General features: G+C 44.7%; 1 protein-coding gene across 3 annotated transcripts; it reads left to right on the forward strand.

Moving 5' to 3' along the window:
- The first annotated feature begins 785 nt into the window (after positions 1-785).
- Positions 786-23,386, forward strand: LOC115110523 (guanylyl cyclase C-like). Of its 3 annotated transcripts, none has more exons than XM_029636255.2 (27): positions 786-1,528; positions 1,697-1,809; positions 7,778-7,845; positions 8,071-8,289; positions 8,498-8,616; positions 8,808-8,904; positions 9,003-9,108; positions 9,229-9,385; positions 10,010-10,095; positions 10,210-10,327; positions 12,036-12,117; positions 12,666-12,768; positions 13,035-13,097; positions 15,810-15,881; positions 16,314-16,418; positions 16,672-16,758; positions 17,063-17,195; positions 17,322-17,459; positions 17,736-17,824; positions 17,908-17,999; positions 18,813-18,971; positions 19,310-19,502; positions 20,901-21,075; positions 21,250-21,348; positions 21,486-21,580; positions 21,671-21,747; positions 21,859-23,386. In XM_029636255.2, exons 1-27 carry the CDS (start codon positions 1,318-1,320, stop codon positions 22,061-22,063), a joined length of 3,261 nt encoding a protein of 1,086 aa, XP_029492115.2. In that variant the 5' UTR covers positions 786-1,317; the 3' UTR covers positions 22,064-23,386. The 3 variants fall into 3 exon arrangements, with proteins under 3 accessions (XP_029492115.2, XP_029492116.2, XP_029492118.2); XM_029636256.2 differs by lacking the exon at positions 786-1,528 and adding an exon at positions 5,763-5,879 and having other exon boundaries at positions 1,721-1,809; XM_029636258.2 differs by lacking the exons at positions 786-1,528; positions 1,697-1,809 and adding exons at positions 3,697-4,499; positions 5,763-5,879.
- Positions 23,387-24,083: the final 697 nt, after the last annotated feature.

The raw sequence follows: 24,083 nt of genomic DNA on the forward strand, positions 1-24,083 counted from the left end.
CTTAGCTTTTTACCAAAACAGTGGCGGGGAAGCACTTTGTTATTGTTACAACTGCGGATTGCCCCTTTAAAGGGCTAGCAAACAGTTTTATAGGCTTGCAATCTACCTGCTTTTATAACCGACACATTTATCTCTAGCACACAAGGCATCCATTTTATGGCCTTTTGTGACCTTCACCCCTCCCCCTGCAAAAGTTCTCCGTTCTACTGAACATGGAGTTTCTGGGGCATTCTAGACTGTGTTGCTGTATAATAATTCTGTCATTTCCATTGATTTCACATCTGTTTGTCCTCAATACGATTTCACATCTACCTGTTTGATTTTCACATACCTCCTTGTGAACTGGTCAACATTCCTTTGTCTTTGTTTTCCTTTCTTGTATTTTCGTTTCTCCTAATCCTCATTAGGAGAAACACATTGTTTCCTCCAATTCCTTCTGCTAGTCAGTTGAACATTGGATTTAGGCCTACTCACCTGTATCCTATACAAGGAAACAATAGAGACTCAATAAAGGCCATGCTTAAAGAGATACATTCTCAGAGGCAAGTAGATTATTGTAGGGCCTACACTAAGTTAATAAGGGCAATTACAATGTTTCTATAGGGTGTTCTGCATACTACAGGATTATTCCCATAAATTAACAGGGTCGACAAATAGCATGTTTATAAACATAATTAAATCATTCAGTTTCATATTGAGATATATAAATAAATTAACTGTAGGTGTCAGGCATAGCTGCCCTCCCTCTTCTGTGTGCACAACTGGTGGTTGTTCATTAACGCGTGGGACAGAGTGGCTGGCAGGTACTATCTCACTGAAGCGCTCACTGGTGGATCTATTGCCTTTGCTACTCCTTCAAACCTTTCTACTTTTAATATCAGAGGGTTGTCTACTTTTTTGTTAATTTACCATGACTTTCTCCAGAGAGTTGGTTGAGCTGACATAAACTACTTCTTTCTATCCCATTTGTTCTTGTTCTACCATAGCTCTGGTAGGTGTGTCTCCTGTGATTGCAACTAACTTAGTGTTCATTTGTTTTTTGTATTTGATGGTCTGTCCATTATTTTTCATTTTATATTTAGCCTGTCTAAGAATTGAAGTAGTTTACTCAAGTAGATTTTTTTATTTTTACAGTCCCGCTTTTTAAAACAATATTTTTTATTTCTATTTCTAACTTTTCTACCTTTTTGGTTTGGAGTAGCCTGTAACCTTTAAGGGTGTGTCTTTAAAGATGTTAAGAATTTCTACATCGGGATTTAGATAGTGGAGTCTTTTTTACAGTATTTAAAAAAAAATCCTGTTCTATACAGCATCAAAATGCTGAATTCACATTGTTTTCTTTGCGTGGGAGTCTTATTTGTGGCACTTGTTGAGAGCCGAATGCTGGACAAGTGCATGAAATCCAAACCCAAATACACCATGAACGTTGTACTTTTGGAGGATCAAACCTCAGACTGGAGCCTCAGGTTTGTAAAGGGTGCAGTGTTGCAAGCGATTGAAGCGGACAGGCAACTGAACATGGCAGCAGGTACAGAAACATGCATTTATTTTTTTCATTTCAACATAAAACAAACATGTCAGTGATTAAACTAAATTCAGCTGTATCCTACCACACACACCTATTGGACATTTCATTATGCTCGATAACAGTTATTATCTCATCCTCCTATCTCATCCTCCTCTCTCCCTTGCCAAGGTTTGAACACCAATTTAACGGCCAATTTCAATGGGTTTAACACCACTCTGTACAAACGAAGAGGCTGTGGGAGCAGCACCTGTGAGGGAGTGGAGATACTCAAGTCCCTGCATGTGAGCCAGTCTTTTTTAGACAGTAATGTCCATTCCCATCTTGATACCATCTCTTCCAGGAGACCATTGCTACTTGAATTACAGTTGAAGTCGGAAGTTTACATACACTTAGGTTGGAATCATTAAAACTCATTTTTTCACCCACTCCACAAATTTCTATTTCCTGTTCGCTATAGTTTTGGCAAGTCAGTTAGGACATCAACTTTGTGCATGACACAAGTAATTTTTCCAATAATTGTTTACAGACAGGTTATTTCACTTATAACTCACTGTATCACAATTCCAGTGGGTCAGAAGTTTACATACACTAAGTTGACTGTGCCTTTAAACAGCTTGTAAAATTCAATAAAATGATTACATGGCTTTAGAAGCTTCTGAGAGGCTAATTGACATCATTTGAGTCAATTGGAGGTGTACCTGTGGATGTATTGCAAGGCCTACCTTCAAGTGCCTCTTTGCTTGTCATCAGGGGAAAATCTAAAGAAATCAGCAAAGACCTAAATTGTGGACTTCCACAAGTCTGGTTCATCCTTGGGAGAAATTTCCAAACGCCTGAAGGTACCACGTTCATCTGTACAAACAATAGTACGCAAGTATAAACACCATGGGACCACGCAGCCATCATGCCACTCAGGAAGTAGACACGTTCTGTCTCATAGAGATGAATGTACTTTGGTGCGAAAAGTACAAATCCATCCCAGAACAATAGCAAAGGACCTTGTCAAGATGCTGGAGGAAACAGGTACAAAAGTATCTATATCTGTCACAACTTCCACCAAAGGTGGCTCCTCTCCCTGTTCGGGCGGGGCTCTTTCTTATTGATTCACCTGCGTTACCCGTGGTGCTGGGGATACCCTGGTTGGCCCGTCACAACCCCATGATCTCGTGGCAACAGAGGGCTCTGAAGGGGTGGTCAGAAAAATGCTCAGGCCTCCCGGGTGGCGCAGTGGTTAAGGGCGCTGTACTGCAGCGCCAGCTGTGCCACCAGAGCCTGGGTTCGCGCCCAGGCTCTGTCGTAACTGGGAGGTCCGTGGGACGACGCACAATTGGCCTAGGTGTTGTCCGGGTTAGGGAGGGTTTGGCCGGTAGCGATATCCTTGTCTCATCGCGCACGAGCGACTCCTGTGGCGGGCCGAGCGCAGTGCACGCTAACCAAGGTTGCCAGGTGCACTGTGTTTCCTCCGACACATTTGTGCGGTTGGCTTCCGGGTTGGATCGCGCTGTGATAAGAAGCAGTGCGGCTTTGTTGGGTTGTGTATCGGAGGACGCATGACTTTCAACCTTCGTCTCTCCCGAGCCCGTACGGGAGTTGTAGCGATGAGATAAGATAGTAACTACTAAACAATTGGATACCACGAAAACGGGGTAAAAATTTTAAAAAGATAAAAGAAAAAAAGAAGAGTGCTCATGTGTAGGAGTTTCCATAGGTGCTACCACGGTGGAGAGTCCAGACCAAGGCTCCAGAATATGCCGATTTGGCTCTCGCCTTCTGTAAAAAGAAGGTGACTCAATTACCACTTCATCGACGAGGGGATTGTGCGATAAATCTCCTGGTAGACGCGGCACTTCCCAGGAATCACATGTATCCCCTGTCACAGGAAGAGACCGTGACTATGGAGACATGTGTCTCTGAATCTCTGGGGCAGGGGTACATTCGGCACTCCACGTCACCTGCCTCCTCAAGTTTTTTTTTGTGAAGGAGGTCTGCGCCCGTGCATTGACTATAGAGGTCTAAATTCCATCACAGTGTGGTACAGTTACCCACTACCTCTCATCGACACGGCGATTGAGTCATTTCACCGCAAGCTTCTACACAAAACTGGATCTCAGGAGCGTGTATAACTTGGTGCGTATCCGGGACGGAGATGAGTGGAAGACAGCGTTTAGTACCACATCAGGTCATTATGAGTACCTCGTCATGCCGTATGGGTTGAAGAATGCTCCAGCAGTCTTCCAATCCTTTGTAGACGAGATTCTCAGGGACCTACTCAGGCAGGCAGGGTTTATATCATGACATTCTGATATATTCCGCTACACGCACCGCGCATGTGTCTCTGGTGCGCAGAGTACTTGGGCGACTGTTGGAGCATGACCTGTACGTCAAGGCTGAGAAATGCTTGTTCTTCCAACAGGCCGTCTCCTTCCTAGGATATTGTATTTCCACGGGGTTGGTGATAGAGTGTGACTCTCACCACGGTAAAGGAAGTGCAGCGGTTTTTATGGTTTGCCAACTACTACCGGAGGTTTATCCAGGGCTTTGGTCAGGTGGCTGCTCTCATTACCTCACTGCTGAAGCCGGGGCCGGTGCATCTGCGCTGGTCGGCTGAGGCGGACAGAGCTTTTGGTCACCTGAAGGCTCTGTTTACCTCGGCTCCCGTGCTGGCCCATCCGGATTCCTCTTTGGCATTCATAGTGGAGGTGGACACGTCCGAGGCTGGGATTGGAGCCATGCTCTCACAGCACTCGGGTATGCCACCGAAGCTCCGCCCCTGTGCTTTCTTTTCGAGGAAGCTCAGCCCGGCGGAGCAAAACTATGACGTGGGGGACCGGCAGTTGTTGGCTGTCGTTAGGGCTCTGAAGGTGTGGAGACATTGGCTTGAGGGGGCTAAACACCCTTTTCTCATCTGGACTGACCACCTTAATCTAGAGTACATCTGGGCGGCGAGGAGATTGAACCCTCGCCAGGCAAGGTGGGCTATGTTTTTTACCCAGTTTCAGTTTACGATGTCATATAGACCGGGTTCCCAGAACACTAAGGCGGACGCACTGTCACGATTGTATGATGCAGAGGAGCGGTCCATCTATCCCACTCCCATACTTCCGGCCTCTTGTCTGGTGGCACCGGTGGTATGGGAGGTTGACGCGGACATCGAGCGGGCGTCACGTTCACGTTCCTACTCCACCTCAGTGTCCAGCTGGACGGGTGTACGTTCCGTTTGATGTTCGTGACAGATTGATCTGGTGGGCTCACACGTCCCCCTCTGGTCATCCGGGCATCGGTAGGACGGTGTGAAGCCTTAGTGGGAAGTACTGGTGGTCCACTTTGGCCAAGGACGTGAGGGTTTATGTTTCCTCCTGCTCGGTGTGCGCTGAGTGCAAGGCTCCTAGGCACCTGCCCCGGGGGAAATTACACCCTCTTCCCGTTCCACAGCGGCCTTGGTCACACCTGTCGGTGGACTTCCTGACCGATCTTCCTCCGTCACAGGGCAACACTACGATCCTGGTTGTTGTGTATCGGTTTTCTAAGTCCTGTCGTCTCCTCCCTTTGCCCGGTCTCCCTACGGCCCTACAGACTGTGGAGGCCCTGTTTACACACATCTTCTGGCACTACGGGGTGCCTGAAGACATAGTTTCTGATCGAGGTCCCCAATTCACGTCCAGGGTTTGAAGGGCGTTCATGGAACGCCTGGGGGTCTCGGTCAGCCTTACCTCAGGTTTCCACCCCGAGAGTAATGGGATGTTGGAGAGAGTAAACCAGGATGAGGTTTCTGCGGTCGTATTGCCAGGACCGGCCAGGGGAGTGGGCAATATTCATTCCATGGGCAGAGATGGCCCAGAACTCACTCCGCCACTCCTCTACTAACTTATCGCCCTTTCAGTGTGTGTTGGGTTATCAGACGGTTCTGGTACCATGGCATCAGAGCCAGACCAAGACTCCTGTGGTGGACGACCTGTGGTGGAGACCTGGGAGGCCACTCACGGGTGCCTGAAACAGGCTGAAGGGTGGCAGAAGGCTAGCGCTGACCGTCACCGCAGTGAGGCCCCGGTATTCGCACCGGGGGACCGGGTCTGGCTCTCGACCCGAATCCTGCCCCTCCTCCTGCCCTGCCGGAAGCTGGGTCCGCGGTTTGTGGGGCCATTTAAAGTCCTGAGGAGAATAAACGAGGTGTGTTACAGGTTACAGCTCCCCCTTATTACCGTATTAACCCCTCGTTTCATGTGTCTTTCCTCAGGCCAGTGATGGCTGGTCCACTTCAAGAAGCTGAGGTGCGGGAGGTCCCTCCGCCCAATTGGACATCGATGGGGCCCCGGCGTATGCAGTTCGGTCCATACTGGACTCAAGACATCAGGTGGGGGGCCTTCAGTACCTTGTGGATTGGGAAGGGTACGGCCCGGAGGAGAGATGCTGGGTACCGGTGGAGGACGTATTAGACCCATCTCTGCTGAGGGAGTTTCACCGCCTCCATCCGGATCGCCCTGTGCCTCGTCCTCCAGGTCGTCCTCGAGGCCGGTGTTGACGCGCTGCGGGGGCCGCTCGTCAGGGGTGGGGGGGGGTACTGTACCGACTTCCACCGAAGGTGGCTGCTCTCCCTGTTCGGGCGGGGTTCGGCGGTCAGCGTCGCTGTCACCAGCCTACTAGCCATCACCGATCCATGTTTCCTTTTCCGTTTGTTTTGTCTTTGGTTCTGTCACACCTGGTTTTCATTTGCTTTGATTTCTGTGTGTATATTTACCCCTGTTTCCCCGCTTAGGTTTGTGCGGGATTATTTATCCTTGTTGCTTGTGGAGGCTTGCCTCAGTGTATTTTCGCGTGTAGTGATTTTAGTAAGGTGCGTTGTGGTTCTACGCTTTACGGGTGAACTGTTTGTTCCCATTGGATTTTGGGCATTTGTACTGGACTGTGTTTGTTTTGGACTTGTCCTGATTAAAAGTTACACGCTACACTGATATTTCTGCTCTCCTGCGTTTGACTCCTCACTTATCTTCAGTAGGCACGCAACAATATCCACAGTATAACGAGTCCTATATCGACATAACCTGAAAGGCCACTCAGCAAGGAAGAAGCCACTGCTTCAAAACCTCCATAAAAAAAGCCAGACTACGGTTTGCAACTGCACATGGGGGCAAAGATCATACTTTTTGGAGAAATGTCCTCTGGTCTGATTAAACAAAAATAGAACTGTTTGGCCATAATGACCATCATTATGTTTGGAGGAAACCATCCCAACCGTGAAGCACGGGGTGGCAGCATCATGTTGTGGGGGTGCTTTGCCATCACAATTTAGATGGCATCACGCGGAAAGAAAATGATGTGGATATATTGAAGCAACATCTGAAGACATTTGTCAGGAAGTTAAATCTTGGTCACAAATGGGTCTTCCAAATGGACAATGACCCCAATCATACTTCCAAAGTTGTGGCAAAATGGCTTAAGGACAACAAAGTCAAGGTATTGGAGTGGCCATCACAAAGCCCAGACCTCAATCTTATAGAACATTAGTGGGCAGAACTGAAAAAGCGTGTGCGAGCAAGGAGGCCTACAAACCTGACTCAGTTACACCAGCTCTGTCAGGAGGAATGGGACAAAAATCACCCAACTTATTGTGGGAAGCTTGTGGAAGGCTACCCTAAACATTTGACCCAAGTTAAACAATTTAAAGGCAATGCTACCAAATGCTATTTGATTGTATGTAACTTCTGACCCACTGGGAATGTGATGAAAGAAAGAAATGCTGAAATAAATCATTCTCTCTACTTTTATTCTGCCATTTCACATTCTTAAAATAAAGTGGTGATCCTAACTGACCTAAAACAGGGAATTTTTACTAGGATTAAATGTCAGGAATTGTGAAAAACTGAATGTAAATGTACTTGGCTAAGGTGTATGTAAACTTCCGACTTCAACTCTATATGTTGACTGACAGACTGATTTTGATGTGCAGATGAGAAGATGAATTGCCATTGAAGTGTAATTTCGACCATTCACTGTTGGCGGATCCGCTTGGCTAGTAAAACTGTTCTAAGACATCAGGAGGAGAATTTTCCATTCCTACTGATGTATACTGCAATTACTATACTGAGACTAAGCAGTCATTTCAGTCAGATTAAAATTGGGCTGATGAAGAGGGCCTATAAAATGAATAAAGATGACATTATTTCAGTAAGAGTAAGAGAGAGGGACAAGCCCTTCCCCATTACTCAACAACATGAGTGCCTATGTTTATGTACATATTTGTTTGTGCTCCAGACTAAAGGTGAGGTGGGATGTGCCATGCTGGGACCCTCCTGTACATTTGCCACTTTCTTTATGGTGGAGTAAGTACTCTCTCTGTCTTGCACGCACACACACATGTTAATGATCCCCGTCTCTGTCATCCCCATTGAACAAGTATTTGTTTTGCCTGATTATTAGTAGTTGATTAACGTGTGGTAAATGACCCACTAGGTGATTATGATAACATTGTTTATTGTTATGCTGGTTTATAATATGCTGTCCTGTAAAATAAGGACAGATTGTGACCCCCGGTCTGTGTGTCTCAGCGTGGAGATAGGCCTGACCCTGACTATCCCCATCATCTCTGCCGGGAGCTTCGGTCTGTCCTGTGACTACAAGGCCAACCTGTCCCGCCTGCTGCCCCCGGCACGCAAGATCTCCAACTTCTTTGTCCACTTCTGGAACTTCACCAGACATGGTCTGAAGATGCACTGGAGGAGGGCTTATGTCTACAAGAAGGCAGACCAAACTGAAGACTGTTTTTGGTGAGATGGAACACCTGTGCATTTGAAAGGGGATTTCTGCCACGTCCACACATACAGACAGTACAGAGATGCTCATTGCATGTGTATGGTAGATTGTAACACTGTAACATACATATCTAAAGTACGTTTGATGTCTGGGAGAGAAGAGTTTATTGTTGGGTGCTCCATGGTGCACCGTTACATCACTTCCCTTTTGCCATCGTCATAGGTACATCAATGCGCTGGAGGCACCCTCGGTCCAGTTTGCTATGTCAATCTCAAGAGAGATGCTGCGCAGCAAGAAAGAGCTAAAGAAAGCTATTCAGTCTGAAAACAGACACAGCAACGGTGTGTATCTCCCTCTGTCTTCTTCAATACCTTCTCAAGTCTTATCCATGCCTTACACTCCAGCCACTTGTTCCACCCCGAATAGGAAATAAATCAATGGATACTTAAAACAAAACTTTTGGAACCTAGCTGCAATCTTTTAGATGTTATTTCATCACACAGATTTATAGCCCCTGCACAATATTTTCCAGTATTTATTCTCTGTGGAACCCCAGATGACATCACCACTATAAAGAACGAAACAACGATTCCCCCAGAAATTGTCTTCATCCTCATCGATATCTATAAGTGAGACTGGTTTTGGTCGTTTGTTACACTACATTACATTGGGTTTTTTTGAGGGCACTGATTGAAAGTTGAAACCATGTAACTTTTCTATCTTCTAGCCATGGGTATCACACTAACATGACTGCCAACCCAAGCATGGACAATGTTCTGGTGCTCACCTTGCCTGAGAGACAATACAACAACACAGTAGTTTACAACAGCACGGTTAGTCTCTGCTCAACTCATCTGTCTTCATTCCTCAGTCCGTCTGACTTCCTAAAGTCTAAACAGAGATAACACTTCTCTCTCTCTGTCTTCCTGACTGCTTCTCCTCTCCTGTTGCAGAAGTTAAATGACTATGTGGCGGGGTACCATGACGGTGTGTTGCTCTTTGGCCATGTGCTGAGGCAGAGGTTGACCAGTGAGCTGAGAGGCAGAGCAACACAGTCCACCACCACAGAGCTCTCCGATGTAAACCCCTTCAGGAATGTCTCTTTTCAAGGTATAGGAGGGCATAATGGCCAGGGCCATGGTCCATCCTGTCCTCAGTCCTCCATTTAAACACCATAACATTTTACGGCAGGCAACGGTGAGAACCTATACTTGTTGGACTTGGCAAAGCTGCTCGGCGGCAACCTTTAGCATCTGATATTTGACTCTTGTCCAACGGGAACTTGCGCAAACCAGAACAGTAAATGTTTCATTTTTGTCACACCACCGTCATTCTCCACACAGGAACAAAAAGCCACACATTATGCAGAAACCCATTCACTTAGATTTATTTTACAGTGCAGTACATGGCTAATTGGAGTGTTCTCTCTTTGCTGACTTTTATGGACAATATTTCACATTTTGTCAATTAAAGCTGAGGACCATAGTATTTCAGCGGGTTATATGTCTTCTGCAACCTCTTGTATTAGATAACATTTCCCAACCTGAACCTTGAGTATAGCACTAGGTCATAGCCTCAATTTCTTTGGAATTGTTGCTCACAGTGGTGATTATTGATGCTATAATAAGGGAGCAACTGGTTGTTAAGGGCAGGTGTTTCAGTCAACAGTTTTCTGCTCAGGAGGATAAATGGTGATGCTCCTAAAGGGTTAGACATAATAGTGTCTGTGTGCAGGTATGGGGGGACACTACGTGCTGGATGAGAATGGGGACAGGGACGTGAACTTCTCTGTGATTTACACATCCACCATCGATAAACAGGTAGGCTTCATCCAATGTAACTGTTGGAATGGTCATCATGTCTGTCCCCTGTTAAACAGCAGCAGGACATCATTTAATGATCACTTAATAACGCTGTCATTGCACCTCCTCCAGTACAAAACCCTGTTTGTGTTTGATACGTCCATAAATGAGACCAGAGTGGAGGACAACACCCCCTCACTGCCCTGGCCCGGGTCCCAACTGCCAGATGACAAGCCAATCAACCCTAACGGTAATGGCATACAGTGTATTTGGAAAGTATTCAGACCACTTGACTTTTTCCACATTTTGTTACGTTACAGCCTTATTCTAAAATGGATGAAATTTGTTTTTTCCCTCATCAATTTACACACAATACCCCATAGTGACAAAGCGAAAGCAAGTTTACCTTATTTACTTAAGTATTCAGACCCTTTGCTATAAGACTCGAAATTGAGCTCAGGTGTATCCTATTTTCCATGATCATCCTTGAGATGTTTCTACAACTTCAATTTCCACCTGTGGTAAATTCAATTGATTGGACATGACTTGGAAAGGCACACACCTGTCTATAAAAGGTCCCACAGTTGGCAGTGCATGTCAGAGCAAAAACGAATCCATGAGGTCAAAGGAATTGTCCGTAGAGCTCCGAGACAGGATTGTGTCGTGGCACAGATCTGGGGATGTTTTTCAGCGGCAGGGCCTGGGAGATGAGTCAGGATCGAGGGAAAGATGAACGGCGCAAAGTACAGAGAGATCCTTGATGAAAACCTGCTCCAGAGCGCTCAGGACCTCAGACTGGGGCGAAAGTTCACCTTTACACCAGGACAACGACTCTAAAAACACAGCCAAGGCAATGCAGGAGTGTCTTCAGGACAAGTCTCTGAATGTCCTTGAGTGGCCCAGCCAGAGCCCGGACTTGAACCTGATCGAACATCTCCGGAGAGACTTGAAAATAGCTGTGCAGCGACGCTCCCCATCCAAACCGGACAGGGCTTGAGAGGATCTGCAGAGAAGAATGGGAGAAACTCCCCAAATACAAGTGTGCCAAGCTTGTAGCGTCATACCCAAGAAGACTTGGTGCTTCAACCAAGTACTGAGTAAAGGGTCTGAATACTTACGTAAACATACATTTTAAAAAATGTCTAAAAATATTTTTTTGCTTTGTCATTATGGGGTATTATGGGGTATTGTGTGTAGATTGATGAGGAAAACAAAAACAATTTGATCCATTTTAGAATAAGGCTGTAACGTAACAAAATGTGGAAAAAGTCAAGGGATCTGAATACTTTCTGAAGGCACTGTATAAGCTCTTGTAACAGGCCAGTAGACGTTTCTACCCCCAAGCGATAAGACGGCTGAACAGTGGCTACCCAGACTATTTGCATTGACCCCCTTATTTTATTTCCATTTCTGTCATTCAGCAGACACTCTTATCCAAAGTGACTTACACAGTAGTGAGTGCATACATTTCAATGTACACTCACTGGACACTCACACACACACACACACATGCACATTTGTTCACACTATTCCAATACACTGCTGCTACTGTCTGTTTATTATCTATGCATAGTCACTTTAGCCCTACCTACATATTATCTCAAATACCTCGACTAAGCCACACCCCTTCACATTTATTCGCTACCGTTACCCCTTGTACATTACCTCGTTATAGTTTGTTTATTGTGTTACTATTTTCCCCTTAGTTTATTTAGCACATTTTTCTTACTTTTTAAAGACTCTTCATTGTTGGTTAAGGGCTTGTAAAGTAAGCATTTCATGGCAAGGTCCACATCTGCTGAATTCGACACATGTGACAAACACTTATTTTATTTATAAACACTAGTGCTACTAGTAACAGTACAACGTTTATTCTAGTACACAAGCTCTTTTGAAGTTTCTGTTACGAAGATACAGTATTGGTGGGGGAAATACCTATTCTATGTTTGTGATTCCAGATCTGAAGACAAAGGATATCATTGTGATCGTCCTGAGTGTCAGTGTTGTGGTGGTGACTGCCATCGCTCTGATCTTCTACAGGTCAAATATGCACCACACCAACCTCTGTGTTCTCACTTCTGTCCAATCACATTGTTACTTGATGACATGTCTCACTCACCTCTGTGTTTGTCTAATTATTATTATTAAACGTATTATTATCATTATTATTATTATTAACCTTATTATTATTATTATTAACCTTATTATTATTATTAACCTTATTATTATATTATTAACCTTATTATTATTATTATTATTATTATTATTATTATTATTATTATTAACCTTATTATTATTATTAACCTTATTATTATTATTATTAACCTTATTATTATTATTATATTTACCCTTCTGCTCAGTCACTTTAAACCTGATTACACAACTGTCACCAGAATCCATTTCATTGATTGGAACTGATATTGACCTTGTATATAATATTTATTCTCCTATCTATTTTTCTGACACTTAGCATTACTGCATTGTTGAGGAAGAGCTGGCAAGCAAGCATTTCCCTGTACTGTTTACACTTGCTGTATCCTGTGCACGTGACAAAGAAACTCTGATTTGATTTGATTTATGGCCGATAGGCAGAACATGAAGGAACGTCAAAACCAAAAGAGGTGGTCCCACATCAGCCAAGACCTGATTAGTCCGCTGGATGGGAAAGAGTTAAGCCTGGTCTCACTGAAGGTGAGCTCCCTCACCTCCTCCTTGTCATGATGTTTTTGCCTGTCTGTTTCTATTTCTAGTATGTCATCTCTCAAAGTCCCATAATTCATGGCCAACACAAGCTGGTGTTACACTGATGTTGGTTTAAATTCTTTCATTTACATTCTGATACTCCCTGTGTTCTCTAATACCCAGGGATCTAATTGGATGCCTATAGTCTTGTGATATTTTATTAATGTTGACGGTTAATTCCACATTATTTATCCCCTTTTCTTTCTATATATCAGATCGATGAAGACAACAGGAAGGACAGCTGTTACCAGATTCACAGGGCTCGCTATGACAAAAAGGTGCCATTACACTCTTTGGTCCATAAACTGACTTAAAGGCGTGGTGTGAGTTGTCATACCAGGGTCGTTCCGCGAAAAGATTGCCTTTTGCATCCCTTTGATTTGTGCACCAATATAACATTTTAAAAGCCTATTATATTAAATGAATTGCCCTTTAATGTAGACCACATGGAGAATTCAATACATCAATAAAGACTTGCTGAAGTGTAAACATGCAGCATTGTGACATGTCCCTCTGTGCCCCCAAACATGCAGCATTGTGACATGTCCCTCTGTGCCCCCCAAACATGCAGCATTGTGACATGTCCCTCTGTGCCCCCCAAACATGCAGCATTGTGACATGTCCCTCTGTGCCCCCAAACATGCAGCATTGTGACATGTCCCTCTGTGCCCCAAAACATGCAGCATTGTGACATGTCCTCTGTGCCCCCAAACATGCAGCATTGTGACATGTCCCTCTGTGCCCCCAAACATGCAGCATTGTGACATGTCCCCTGTGCCCCCAAACATGCAGCATTGTGACATGCCCTCTGTGCCCCCAAACATGCAGCATTGTGACATGTCCCTCTGTGCCCCCCAAACATGCAGCATTGTGACATGTCCCTCTGTGCCCCACAAACATGCAGCATTGTGACATGTCCCTCTGTGCCCCCCAAACATTCAGCATTTTGACATGTCCCTCTGTGCCCCCTAAACATGCAGCATTGTGACATGTCCCTCTGTGCCCCCAAACATTCAGCATTTTGACATGTCCCTCTGTGCCCCGGTGCCATTCAGCATTTTGACATGTCCCTCTGTGCCCCCAAACATGCAGCATTGTGACATGTCCCTCTGTGCCCCCAAACATTCAGCATTTTGACATGTCCCTCTGTGCCCCCAAACATTCAGCATTTTGACATGTCCCTCTGTATTAAACATGCAGCATTGTGACATGTCCCTCTGTGCCCCCAAACATTCAGCATTGTGACATGTCCCTCTGTGCCCCCAAACATTCAGCATTTTGACATGTCCCTCTGTGCCCCCAAACATGCAGCATTGTGACATGTCCCTCTGTGCCCCCAAACATTCAGCATTGTGACATGTCCTCTGTGCCCCCAAACATGCAGCATTGTGACATGTCCCTCTGTGCCCCCAAACATGCAGCATTGTGACATGTCCCTCTGTGCCCCCAAACATGCAGCATTGTGACATGCCCTCTGTGCCCCCAAACATGCAGCATTGTGACATGTCCCTCTGTGCCCCCAAACATGCAGCATTGTGACATGTCCCTCTGTGCCCCCAAACATGCAGCATTGTGACATGTCCCTCTGTGCCCCCAAACATGCAGCATTGTGACATGTCCCTCTGTGCCCCCAAACATGCAGCATTGTGACATGTCCCTCTGTGCCCCCCAAACATGCAGCATTGTGACATGTCCTCTGTGCCCCACAAACATTCAGCATTTTGACATGTCCCTCTGTGCCCCCAAACATGCAGCATTGTGACATGTCCCTCTGTGCCCCCAAACATTCAGCATTTTGACATGTCCCTCTGTGCCCCCAAACATTCAGCATTTTGACATGTCCCTCTGTGCCCCCAAACATGCAGCATTGTGACATGTCCCTCTGTGCCCCCAAACATTCAGCATTTTGACATGTCCCTCTGTGCCCCCAAACATTCAGCATTTTGACATGTCCCTCTGTGCCCCCAAACATGCAGCATTGTGACATGTCCCTCTGTGCCCCCAAACATTCAGCATTGTGACATGTCCCTCTGTGCCCCCCAAACATTCAGCATTTTGACATGTCCCTCTGTGCCCCCCAAACATGCAGCATTGTGACATGTCCCTCTGTGCCCCCAAACATTCAGCATTGTGACATGTCCCTCTGTGCCCCCTCTCTGACTTCTAGGAAGATTATAACCCACTTAACCCCCGAATTTCACCATCATTGTAAAGCCCTAGTTGCTTTGACAAAGTCGTTTCTGAAGGTTATTATTTATTTAATGTGATTAGTGGTTAATTAACGTTTGTTCCTCATTTTAAGGTCAACCCTGTTATTTGAACTGAACTCTCGTTAATATGGTATAACTATTCCTTTTAAATATGTTTTTCAAAATAGACATCTTTATTCAGAGAGAAAATGTTTTTCAAAATAAACATCTTTATTCAGAGAGGTTGGGTTAAATGCGGAGGAAAATTTTCAGTTGAATGCATTCAGATGTGCAACTGACTAGATATCCCCTTTCCCTTTCCCTTAATTGTCAAATCATAGTGTAAAAAGCAAGTGAGCTGGTTCTAGTCTTTGTGGCAATTTTCTGGTGTTTGTGGTGTAAAACTGAGCGGTTCGAGCATAACACGTCAACCAGGTTACCCATAGATAGACAGGCTAGAAACGATAGAACAATTTTAAAAATATGCATTCAATTGCAACCCCCTGTTGCACACAACAAGCTTCCATTTCCCCTGTCACACGGGGATTATGGCTGATTTAAGATGAAATCGTCAACTCTGTTACTTTATTGGACACTTAATAGGCACTTACTATAGTAATATTTTTATTTAACCCCTTGAGATGGTGAAAAAGTGTTTTTCTTGAAGCTGAACATGTGCTCTTTGTGACAGTTACACTTCTTGAAATGCACTGAATTGGAGGAACGACCCACCAGTAACTACTCTCAAAGGCTGAAATGGGCATAACTTCTACTCTATTATTATGGATCTATTATTTTCAGCCCGTGATCCTGAAGGAGCTGCAACACACAGACGGCAACTTCAGTGAGATCCAGAGGATTGAGCTCAACACTGTAAGGTTCTTGCTAGTGATGTCACTTCCTCTCCCCCGCTATCGTAGTTCCTCCTAACCTGCCGATTCAAACACTAGTCCAGTCAGCTATCCACTGATCTAGTGTCCATTTTGAGTGTCTATATGGCCCAAGCTCAAGGTCAACCATATATTTGCTTATCTTGATGTGAACAACAGAGGTTTGCGGATTTATGTATGTATGTTTTGTGGCTTTGTGGCCCTATGGAGGAATCTTTCATCTCCTTGTCAATCAGAGGAGATAGACTATGTAACCTTATGTGAGCAATTAGGTGATAAAGGTAGATAAGTGTGAGGAAGTCATGATCACCCATGAGAGGATGTCTTTCACACTGACTCTCTCTCTCTCCTGCTTCCTCTTTCTCTTTCTGCCTCTCTCTCTCCTGCTTCCTCTCTCTCTTTCTGCCTCTCTCAGCTCCTGCGTATTGACTACTACAACCTGACCAAGTTCTATGGCACGGTGAAGTTTGAGTATGGTCTGTTTGGAGTGTTTGAATTCTGTGAGAGGGGATCCCTGAGGGTAAGAGGATTGGCAGAGAACATGACTTTATGGTGGGAATCAGTGGCCTACTTTCCACCCATATATCTTCATTGTGCAATGATAAGCAAATGACATTTACACACATGTTAATTACAGGACTCCTTTACCGACAGCGCCTGGGTCACAATCACAGTTACATTCACTCAGTTTTCAAATACCCTACCAGGCAGAAACAAAAACACTCAAGCATAAACTGAACTGCAGTAAACTCTGTAATTCACTGTCTTTACAGTATGTCCTTAATGACACAATCTCCTATCCTGAAAAGACCTTCATGGACTTGGAATTCAAGATATCAGTCATGTATGACATAGCTAAGGTATGCTTATGTAGTTTGGTTGTACCATGTGTTTACTGTAGGTAAATGCACTGACATTGTAATATGGTGTAATCTAGTGCCTCCCAACCTTTTTTGCTAACTGTACCACCAACTGAATTTTGCTCTGGCCGCGATACCCCTTACCCCCTCATGTGCATTGAACCAGTAACCCTATGGTCTCATGAGTTCTCAAGTATCCCCTATGGATAGGCCAAGTTCCCCCAGTTGTCCTAGTACCCCTGGTTGGGAACCACTGGTGTTGCATGCTGTAGCTGTGTGGGGCTCACCCTGGTGGCGGTTTCAGGGCATGTCCTACCTCCACACCAGCAACATTGAGGTCCATGGCCGACTGAAGTCCTCAAACTGTGTGGTGGACAACCGCATGGTGGTCAAAATCACAGACTTTGGCTGCAACACCATCCTCAACCCCTGCAAAGGTGAAGCCCACTATGTCCCTCACAAGTAAATTATTCAACCTGAAAGTATTATGCCATGAAGTTAGTAAAAAACTCAAGCAGGAGAGTGATTTGATATCCCATTCTGGTCCCTCTCCTTTCTGTCAGACTTGTGGACGGCTCCAGAACACCTCCGGAAGCAGGGGATCTCCCAGAAGGGCGACGTCTACAGCTTTGCCATCATCGCTCAGGAGATCATACTGAGGAAGAAGCCCTTCTTCACCCAGGCCTGCTCCGACGTCGCAGGTAACAACGGTCTGGCGGCTAGAGTTTAGAGAGTCATGCAGAACAGTTTTCAGCAATAGTCAAAGTTATCAGGTTTTTTATGTCTATGGATTTCACACTGGTAATTTAACAGCGGCTCCTGCTGGCCATTACATGTAAATACAACTTCTGCTCACTAGGGATCACTGTTATCTATTACTATTCTAGGGATTATGCAAAAGGAGAGTGAAATTCGTATTATTTTACTGTAAATGAGGACATGTCTGTCAACTGAATTCCCCTTTCCTTCCTCCCCAGAGAAGCTGTACATGGTGCAGTACCCAAGTCAAACTGGCTTCTTCAGGCCAGATCTGAACTTTGAAACAGCAGCAGAAAACGAGGCGGAGGTACAAGGCCATTATTCCTCACGTACGCATGCATATCTGTGTTAGTTTGTATGTATGGTTGTCATTGTACTTGTCTCCTGCAGCTTTACATGCTGATAAAGAACTGCTGGGAAGAGGACCCAGAGAGGAGGCCAGACTTCAAGAAGATAGAGGGATCTCTGGGTAAGATATTCAGGTAAGCCCAGTGCTTTATGAGAGGGAGAGTGTGAGTGCATGATGTGTGAGTTTGTTTGTGTGTTTACAAAATGCCTGATATTCCAAATCTACACTGAATGTACAAAACATCTTCCTAATATTGAGTTGCACCTCACATCCACTCTACAAGGTGTTGAAAGCGTTCCACAGGGATGCTGGCCCATGTTGACTCCAATGCTTCCCACAGTTGTGCCAAGTTGGCTGGATGTCCTTTGGGTGGTGGACCATTCTTGATACACACAGGAAACTGTTGACTGTGAAAACAACAGCAGCGTTGCAGTTCTTGACACAAACCAGTGCGCCATGCACCTACTACCATACCCCATTCAAAGCACTTTACTGAATGGAACACATACACAATTCATGTCTCAGTTGTCTCCAGGCTTAAAAATATATATTTTAAAAATGATCTTCTCTTTAAATAAAATGTCTCTTCTTTCATCTACACTGACTGAAGTGGATTTAACAAGCGACATCAATAAGGGATCATTGCTCTCACCTGGATTCACCTGGTCAGCCTATGTCATGGAAAAGGCGGGTGTTATTAATGTTTTGTACACTCAGTACATTCAGTCAATCAAAACCCTTTTTACAAACCAAAAGCCATGGCATGTGAACAGATGATTTGTGTTTAACATACAGACGTCTTAGAAATGTAGAGTTCCATCAATGCAAACGTTGGAGTGATAGACAATCTCCAATTTGGATTTTTCTCGTTAAAGATTTTCTGAGCTATTGGGCTTTTACCATTACAGAGATTTGGTCATTTTTTCCATGTTCCACAATCATTCAGCAACCTGCACAACCAGGCTAATGAGAGCTACATGGACAACCTGATCCGTCGGCTGCAGATGTACTCCAGGAACCTGGAGCACCTGGTGGAGGAGAGAACCTCTCTGTACAAGGCTGAGAGGGACAGGGCTGACAGGCTCAACTTCCTGCTCCTGCCAGCGTATGTCATGCATCCCAGCTCAACCTTAACCCTTAACCCTAACTCTAACACTAGCTTCATGTCCACATCCTGGCTCAACCCTAACCCTGGCTACAACCCTAACCTTAACCCTAAACTGAGCTTTATGTCCACATCCTGGTTCAACCCTAACCCTAGCTATCACCCTAACCTTAACCCTAAACTGAGCGTTATGTCCACATCCTGGTTCAACCCTTACAACCCTAATCCTCTTAACGCTTAACCTTAACACACCTGCCAGCCTATTTAGCTTTTGGAAGCCAACAGAACAATAAGGAGTCGCTCAGCCTAACCTCCCGTCCCCCTGCTTCCTTCCTCAGCCCAGTGGTGCGTTCCCTGAAGGAGACGGGCAGTGTGGAGCCAGAGCTGTTTGATGAGGTGACGGTCTACTTCAGCGACATCGTGGGCTTCACCACCCTGTGCCAGTACAGCATGCCCATGGAGGTGGTGGACATGCTCAACGACATCTACAAGAACTTTGACAGGATCCTGGACCACCATGATGTATACAAGGTAGTTGGGACTGAGGCTTGACATGTTCACATACAGTGCCTTGTAAAAGTATTCACCCCCTTGGCGTTTTTCCTGTAATTTATTTTTTAAATTGATTTTTAATTGGATTTCGTGTAATGGACATACACGAAATAGTCCAAATTGGTGAAGTGAAATGAAAAAAAGAACTTGTTTCAAAAAATGTAAATACAGATAAATGGTGCGTGCAGAGGTATCCACCCCCTTTGCTATGAAGCCCCTAAATAAGATCTGGTGATACCAATTACCTTCAGAAGTCGCATAATTAGTTGAATAAAGTCCACCTGTGTGCAATGTAAGTGTCACATGATCTCAGTATATATACACCAGTTCCAAAAGGCCCCAGAGTCTGCAACACCATTAAGCAAGGGGCACCATGAAGACCAAGGAGCTCTCCAAACAGGTCAGGGAAAAAGTTGTAGAGAATTCCAGACCAGGTTGGGTTATACAAAAATATCTGAAACTTTGAACATTCCACGGAGCACCATTAAATCCAAATCCATAAATGCTATGTCTGGCTCAAACCCAACACCTCTCATCACCCGAGAGCACCATCCTCACAGTGAAGCATGGGGGATGGTGCCCTGGGGATGTTTTTCATCAGCAGGGACTGGCAAACTGGTCAGAATTGAAGGAATGATGGATGGCGCTAAATACAGGGAACTTCTTGAGGGAAACCTGTTTCAGTCTTCCAGAGATTTGAGACTGGGACGGAGGTTCACCTTCCAGCAGGACAATGACCCTAAGCATACTGCTGAAGCAACACTCAAGTTGTTTAAGGGGAAACATTTAAATGTCTTGAATGGCCTAGTCAAAGTATGACTTAAAGATTACTGTACACCAGCGGAACGCATCCAACTTGAAGGAGCTGGAGCAGTTTTGCTTTGAAGAATGGGCAAAAATCCCAGTGACTAGATGTGCCAAGCTTATAGAGACATGCCCCAAGAGACTTTCAGCTGTAATTGCTGCAAAAGGTGGCTCTATAATGTATTGACTTTGGAGGGGGGAATAGTTATGCACGCTCAAATGTTCCGTTTTTTTCTTATTTCTTGTTTGTTTCACAGTAAAAAATATTTTGCATCTTCAAAGTGGTAGGCATGTTGTGTAAATCAAGTGATACAAACCCCCCAAAAAATATTTTTTAATTCCAGGTTGTAAGGCAACAGAATAGGATAAATGCCAAGGGGGGTGTATACTTTTACAAGCCACTGTACTAAAGAAGAATCTACAGTACTGTTGTTACTGTAGTATTATGGAATTGAAAGCATTCATACCATTTGAGATGGAATAGTTGAGTGGGGAAAACAGTTTTCATATAAATGTTATTATTGTATTCAGATGACATTTCAGAGGGTTATTGTCTCTTCTTCTCTCTGCCAGGTGGAGACGATCGGTGATGCGTACATGGTGGCGTCGGGGTTGCCGCGGCGCAATGGCAACCGGCACGCAGTGGACATCGCCCACATGGCCCTGGACATCCTAGCTTTCGTAGGGACCTTCCAGCTCCAACACCTACCGGGCATACCCCTGTGGATCCGCATCGGGGTGCACTCAGGTACCCCATCTCAGCACAACATAACTGGCCCATACAGTAGTTTGTATGGAGTTTTAATTTTCCCACAATTTAGTTTTATTTTAAGTTCATAATATTGGGCCAATACAGTCCTGTTAGCAACACTTTCACTGCCTGCTGTGTGTTTAGCTTTCACTGTGTCTGGTGTATTTACAGGGCCGTGTGCGGCGGGTGTGGTGGGGAACAAGATGCCACGTTACTGTCTGTTTGGAGACACAGTCAACACTGCCTCACGCATGGAGTCCACAGGCCTGCGTAAGAGACAGCACACACAGACACCGACACATCAAACATGAACACTTACGTACATTCTCCTCAGCTATCACAAGCACAGCTCCATTCTAGCAGCATATATTCACCATAGGATGACACCTCTCATGCTTCCTCTCCAGCACTAAGAATCCATGTCAGCCAGTCCACCATAAACATCCTCCAACGGACAGACTGCAAGTTTGAGTATGAGCAGAGAGGAGAGACCTTTCTGAAGGTAAGCTGGGTTCATAAAGCCATGTGATGGTTTTGTGAGTATAGAGTTCAGATTATGCCAACAATTTGTATGTTTGTGTATGTATTATAGGGTAAAGGCAATGAGATGACATACTGGTTAACAGGGGTGACAGGGACAGAATACAACCTGCCAACGCCCCCGACAGCGTGAGTAGAAACCACCCATCCTGATCGTATACTGTATCTATCAACCATATCTAAATGGAGTATTATGTATGTCAAATAATTCAAACATCTTGTCCCTGGTTGTCTCCTCAGGGAGAACTTCCAGAGGCTACAGCAGGATCTGTCTGAGATGATCGTGTCCAGCCTGGAGAACAGAGGGCCAGGGACCAACGGCATGGAGAAGAGGAAGACCCTCTCCACCAGAGTCAGGAGGAGGGAGACCAATGGGAGCCAGGAGGACGGCCTGCCAGAGTACCTGCACCTGGCCATCACAGACATTCCCAGCACCTACCTGTAGCCACCCAGGACCAGACTGCCTCCTGTGGAGATACAGGGCTACTACATGCTGTCAAATGGTGACAGTGGAGTCAAGTAGCCTTATATTCACCTTATACAATAGTTACAGTAATGCCTTATACATAGGAAACCTGACTATTTTCCAATGAATTTCTGGGTAAAAGACATGGCTTTCTTGTTTGAGCTAAAGGTTATTTTGGGTCACATGAGCAAAATGTGTGGGGACGTTCCATAAATAGTCTGTAACGGAGATGCTTTAGGAAAACCTGAACCAGTAAACCAAGAAGCCCCTGAAGAAAAGACAAATATGAGTATTGTTGCATTTTCCCAGCGATCAACAATGAACAATTGTTCAAAATAATATCACTGATTATCACCGAAGCATAATAATAATACTAAAGCTTAATATTGCCATCAATAACGTGATGATTACATCTTATAAATGATGTATACACACAGTGTTGGTTCATCGTTTCTCATTGTAATCTCAGTGCATTTTATTGTGTCATAGTTTATCATCGTAATCTCAACGCATTTTATTGGTTCATAGTATGAAATGTGTTTTTATCCTCAAATTTGATAGTAGTCTGAAACACTAATACGTCATCATTTTAAAGGCCCACAATTTTCTTTATAGGTTTTCCAACCTTTATTAGTAAAGTGTGTCCACTGAATTGGAACAAAATAACTTTCTGTAAAAGATTAGTATACTTTTGTTTAACCACAAACCTTGCCTCTTTCTTATCAAAATGTACTATATATGAGTCGGGGTAAAATTTCTACATGATACGTTTTTTTGTTTTGTTGACTTGTGTCAAATATATCCCCAAGTGAATAGCAGTTGCCACCTTTACTTCTACATGATCTAAAAGTGAATTATAAAGTTCATGTAAATGTTATTCCTCATTTTTGCTAATTTTAAAGTAATATTTAAAACCGTTTTACATTGACATATCGCCAAATTGCATCAAATCATTTCGCAGCATTTGAATAATTCCATGTTATTGTTTTTCCACATCATGCACAATATATAGCCATATAATTGGTCAGATAATACCTTCATTCTAAAACTACCAGGACAATCTACACAGAATAAGAGTTCAAATGGAAATATCCTATAACAGCCCTGTTATTATTGGAGTTAACCCAATCTACTCAAATTTTTCTAATTGTCTTTGACAATATTTAAGTATAGAAACACAAGTACATAGTTGTCTCCCACAGTATAAGCTTACAGGTTTGTCTTTATGCCTACACCATCACAAATGTGTATTTTTACATCTAAATGATTATACTGTACCAACAATACTGTAAAGAACAAGTCCTTTTGCTTAACAATGGCCATTACATTTACATTACATTTAAGTCATTTAGCAGACGCTCTTATCCAGAGCGACTTACAAATTGGTGCGTTCACCTTATGACATCCAGTGGAACAGCCACTTTACAATAGTGCATCTAAATCTTTTAAGGGGGGTGAGAAGGATTACTTTATCCTATCCTAGGTATTCCTTAAAGAGGTGGGGTTTCAGGTGTCTCCGGAAGGTGGTGATTGACTCCGCTGTTCTGGCGTCGTGAGGGAGTTTGTTCCACCATTGGGGGGCCAGAGCAGCGAACAGTTTTGACTGGGCTGAGCGGGAACTGTACTTCCTCAGTGGTAGGGAGGCGAGCAGGCCAGAGGTGGATGAACGCAGTGCCCTTGTTTGGGTGTAGGGCCTGATCAGAGCCTGGAGGTACTGAGGTGCCGTTCCCCTCACAGCTCCGTAGGCAAGCACCATGGTCTTGTAGCGGATGCGAGCTTCAACTGGAAGCCAGTGGAGAGAGCGGAGGAGCGGGGTGACGTGAGAGAACTTGGGAAGGTTGAACACCAGACGGGCTGCGGCGTTCTGGATGAGTTGTAGGGGTTTAATGGCACAGGCAGGGAGCCCAGCCAACAGCGAGTTGCAGTAATCCAGACGGGAGATGACAAGTGCCTGGATTAGGACCTGCGCCGCTTCCTGTGTGAGGCAGGGTCGTACTCT

Source organism: Oncorhynchus nerka, linkage group LG26 (assembly GCF_034236695.1).
Source record: "Oncorhynchus nerka isolate Pitt River linkage group LG26, Oner_Uvic_2.0, whole genome shotgun sequence".
Classification (NCBI taxonomy): Eukaryota; Metazoa; Chordata; class Actinopteri; order Salmoniformes; family Salmonidae; genus Oncorhynchus; species Oncorhynchus nerka.

Coding starts and splice junctions, on each gene's coding strand:
- LOC115110523 (XM_029636255.2), top strand. CDS start 1,318: ATGCTGAATTCACATTGTTTTCTTTGCGTGGGAGTCTTATTTGTGGCA. Junction 7,846..8,070: donor GCCACTTTCTTTATGGTGGA/GTAAGTACTCTC, acceptor TGTGTGTCTCAG/CGTGGAGATAGGCCTGACCC. Junction 21,581..21,670: donor GAGGAGAGACCTTTCTGAAG/GTAAGCTGGGTT, acceptor TATGTATTATAG/GGTAAAGGCAATGAGATGAC.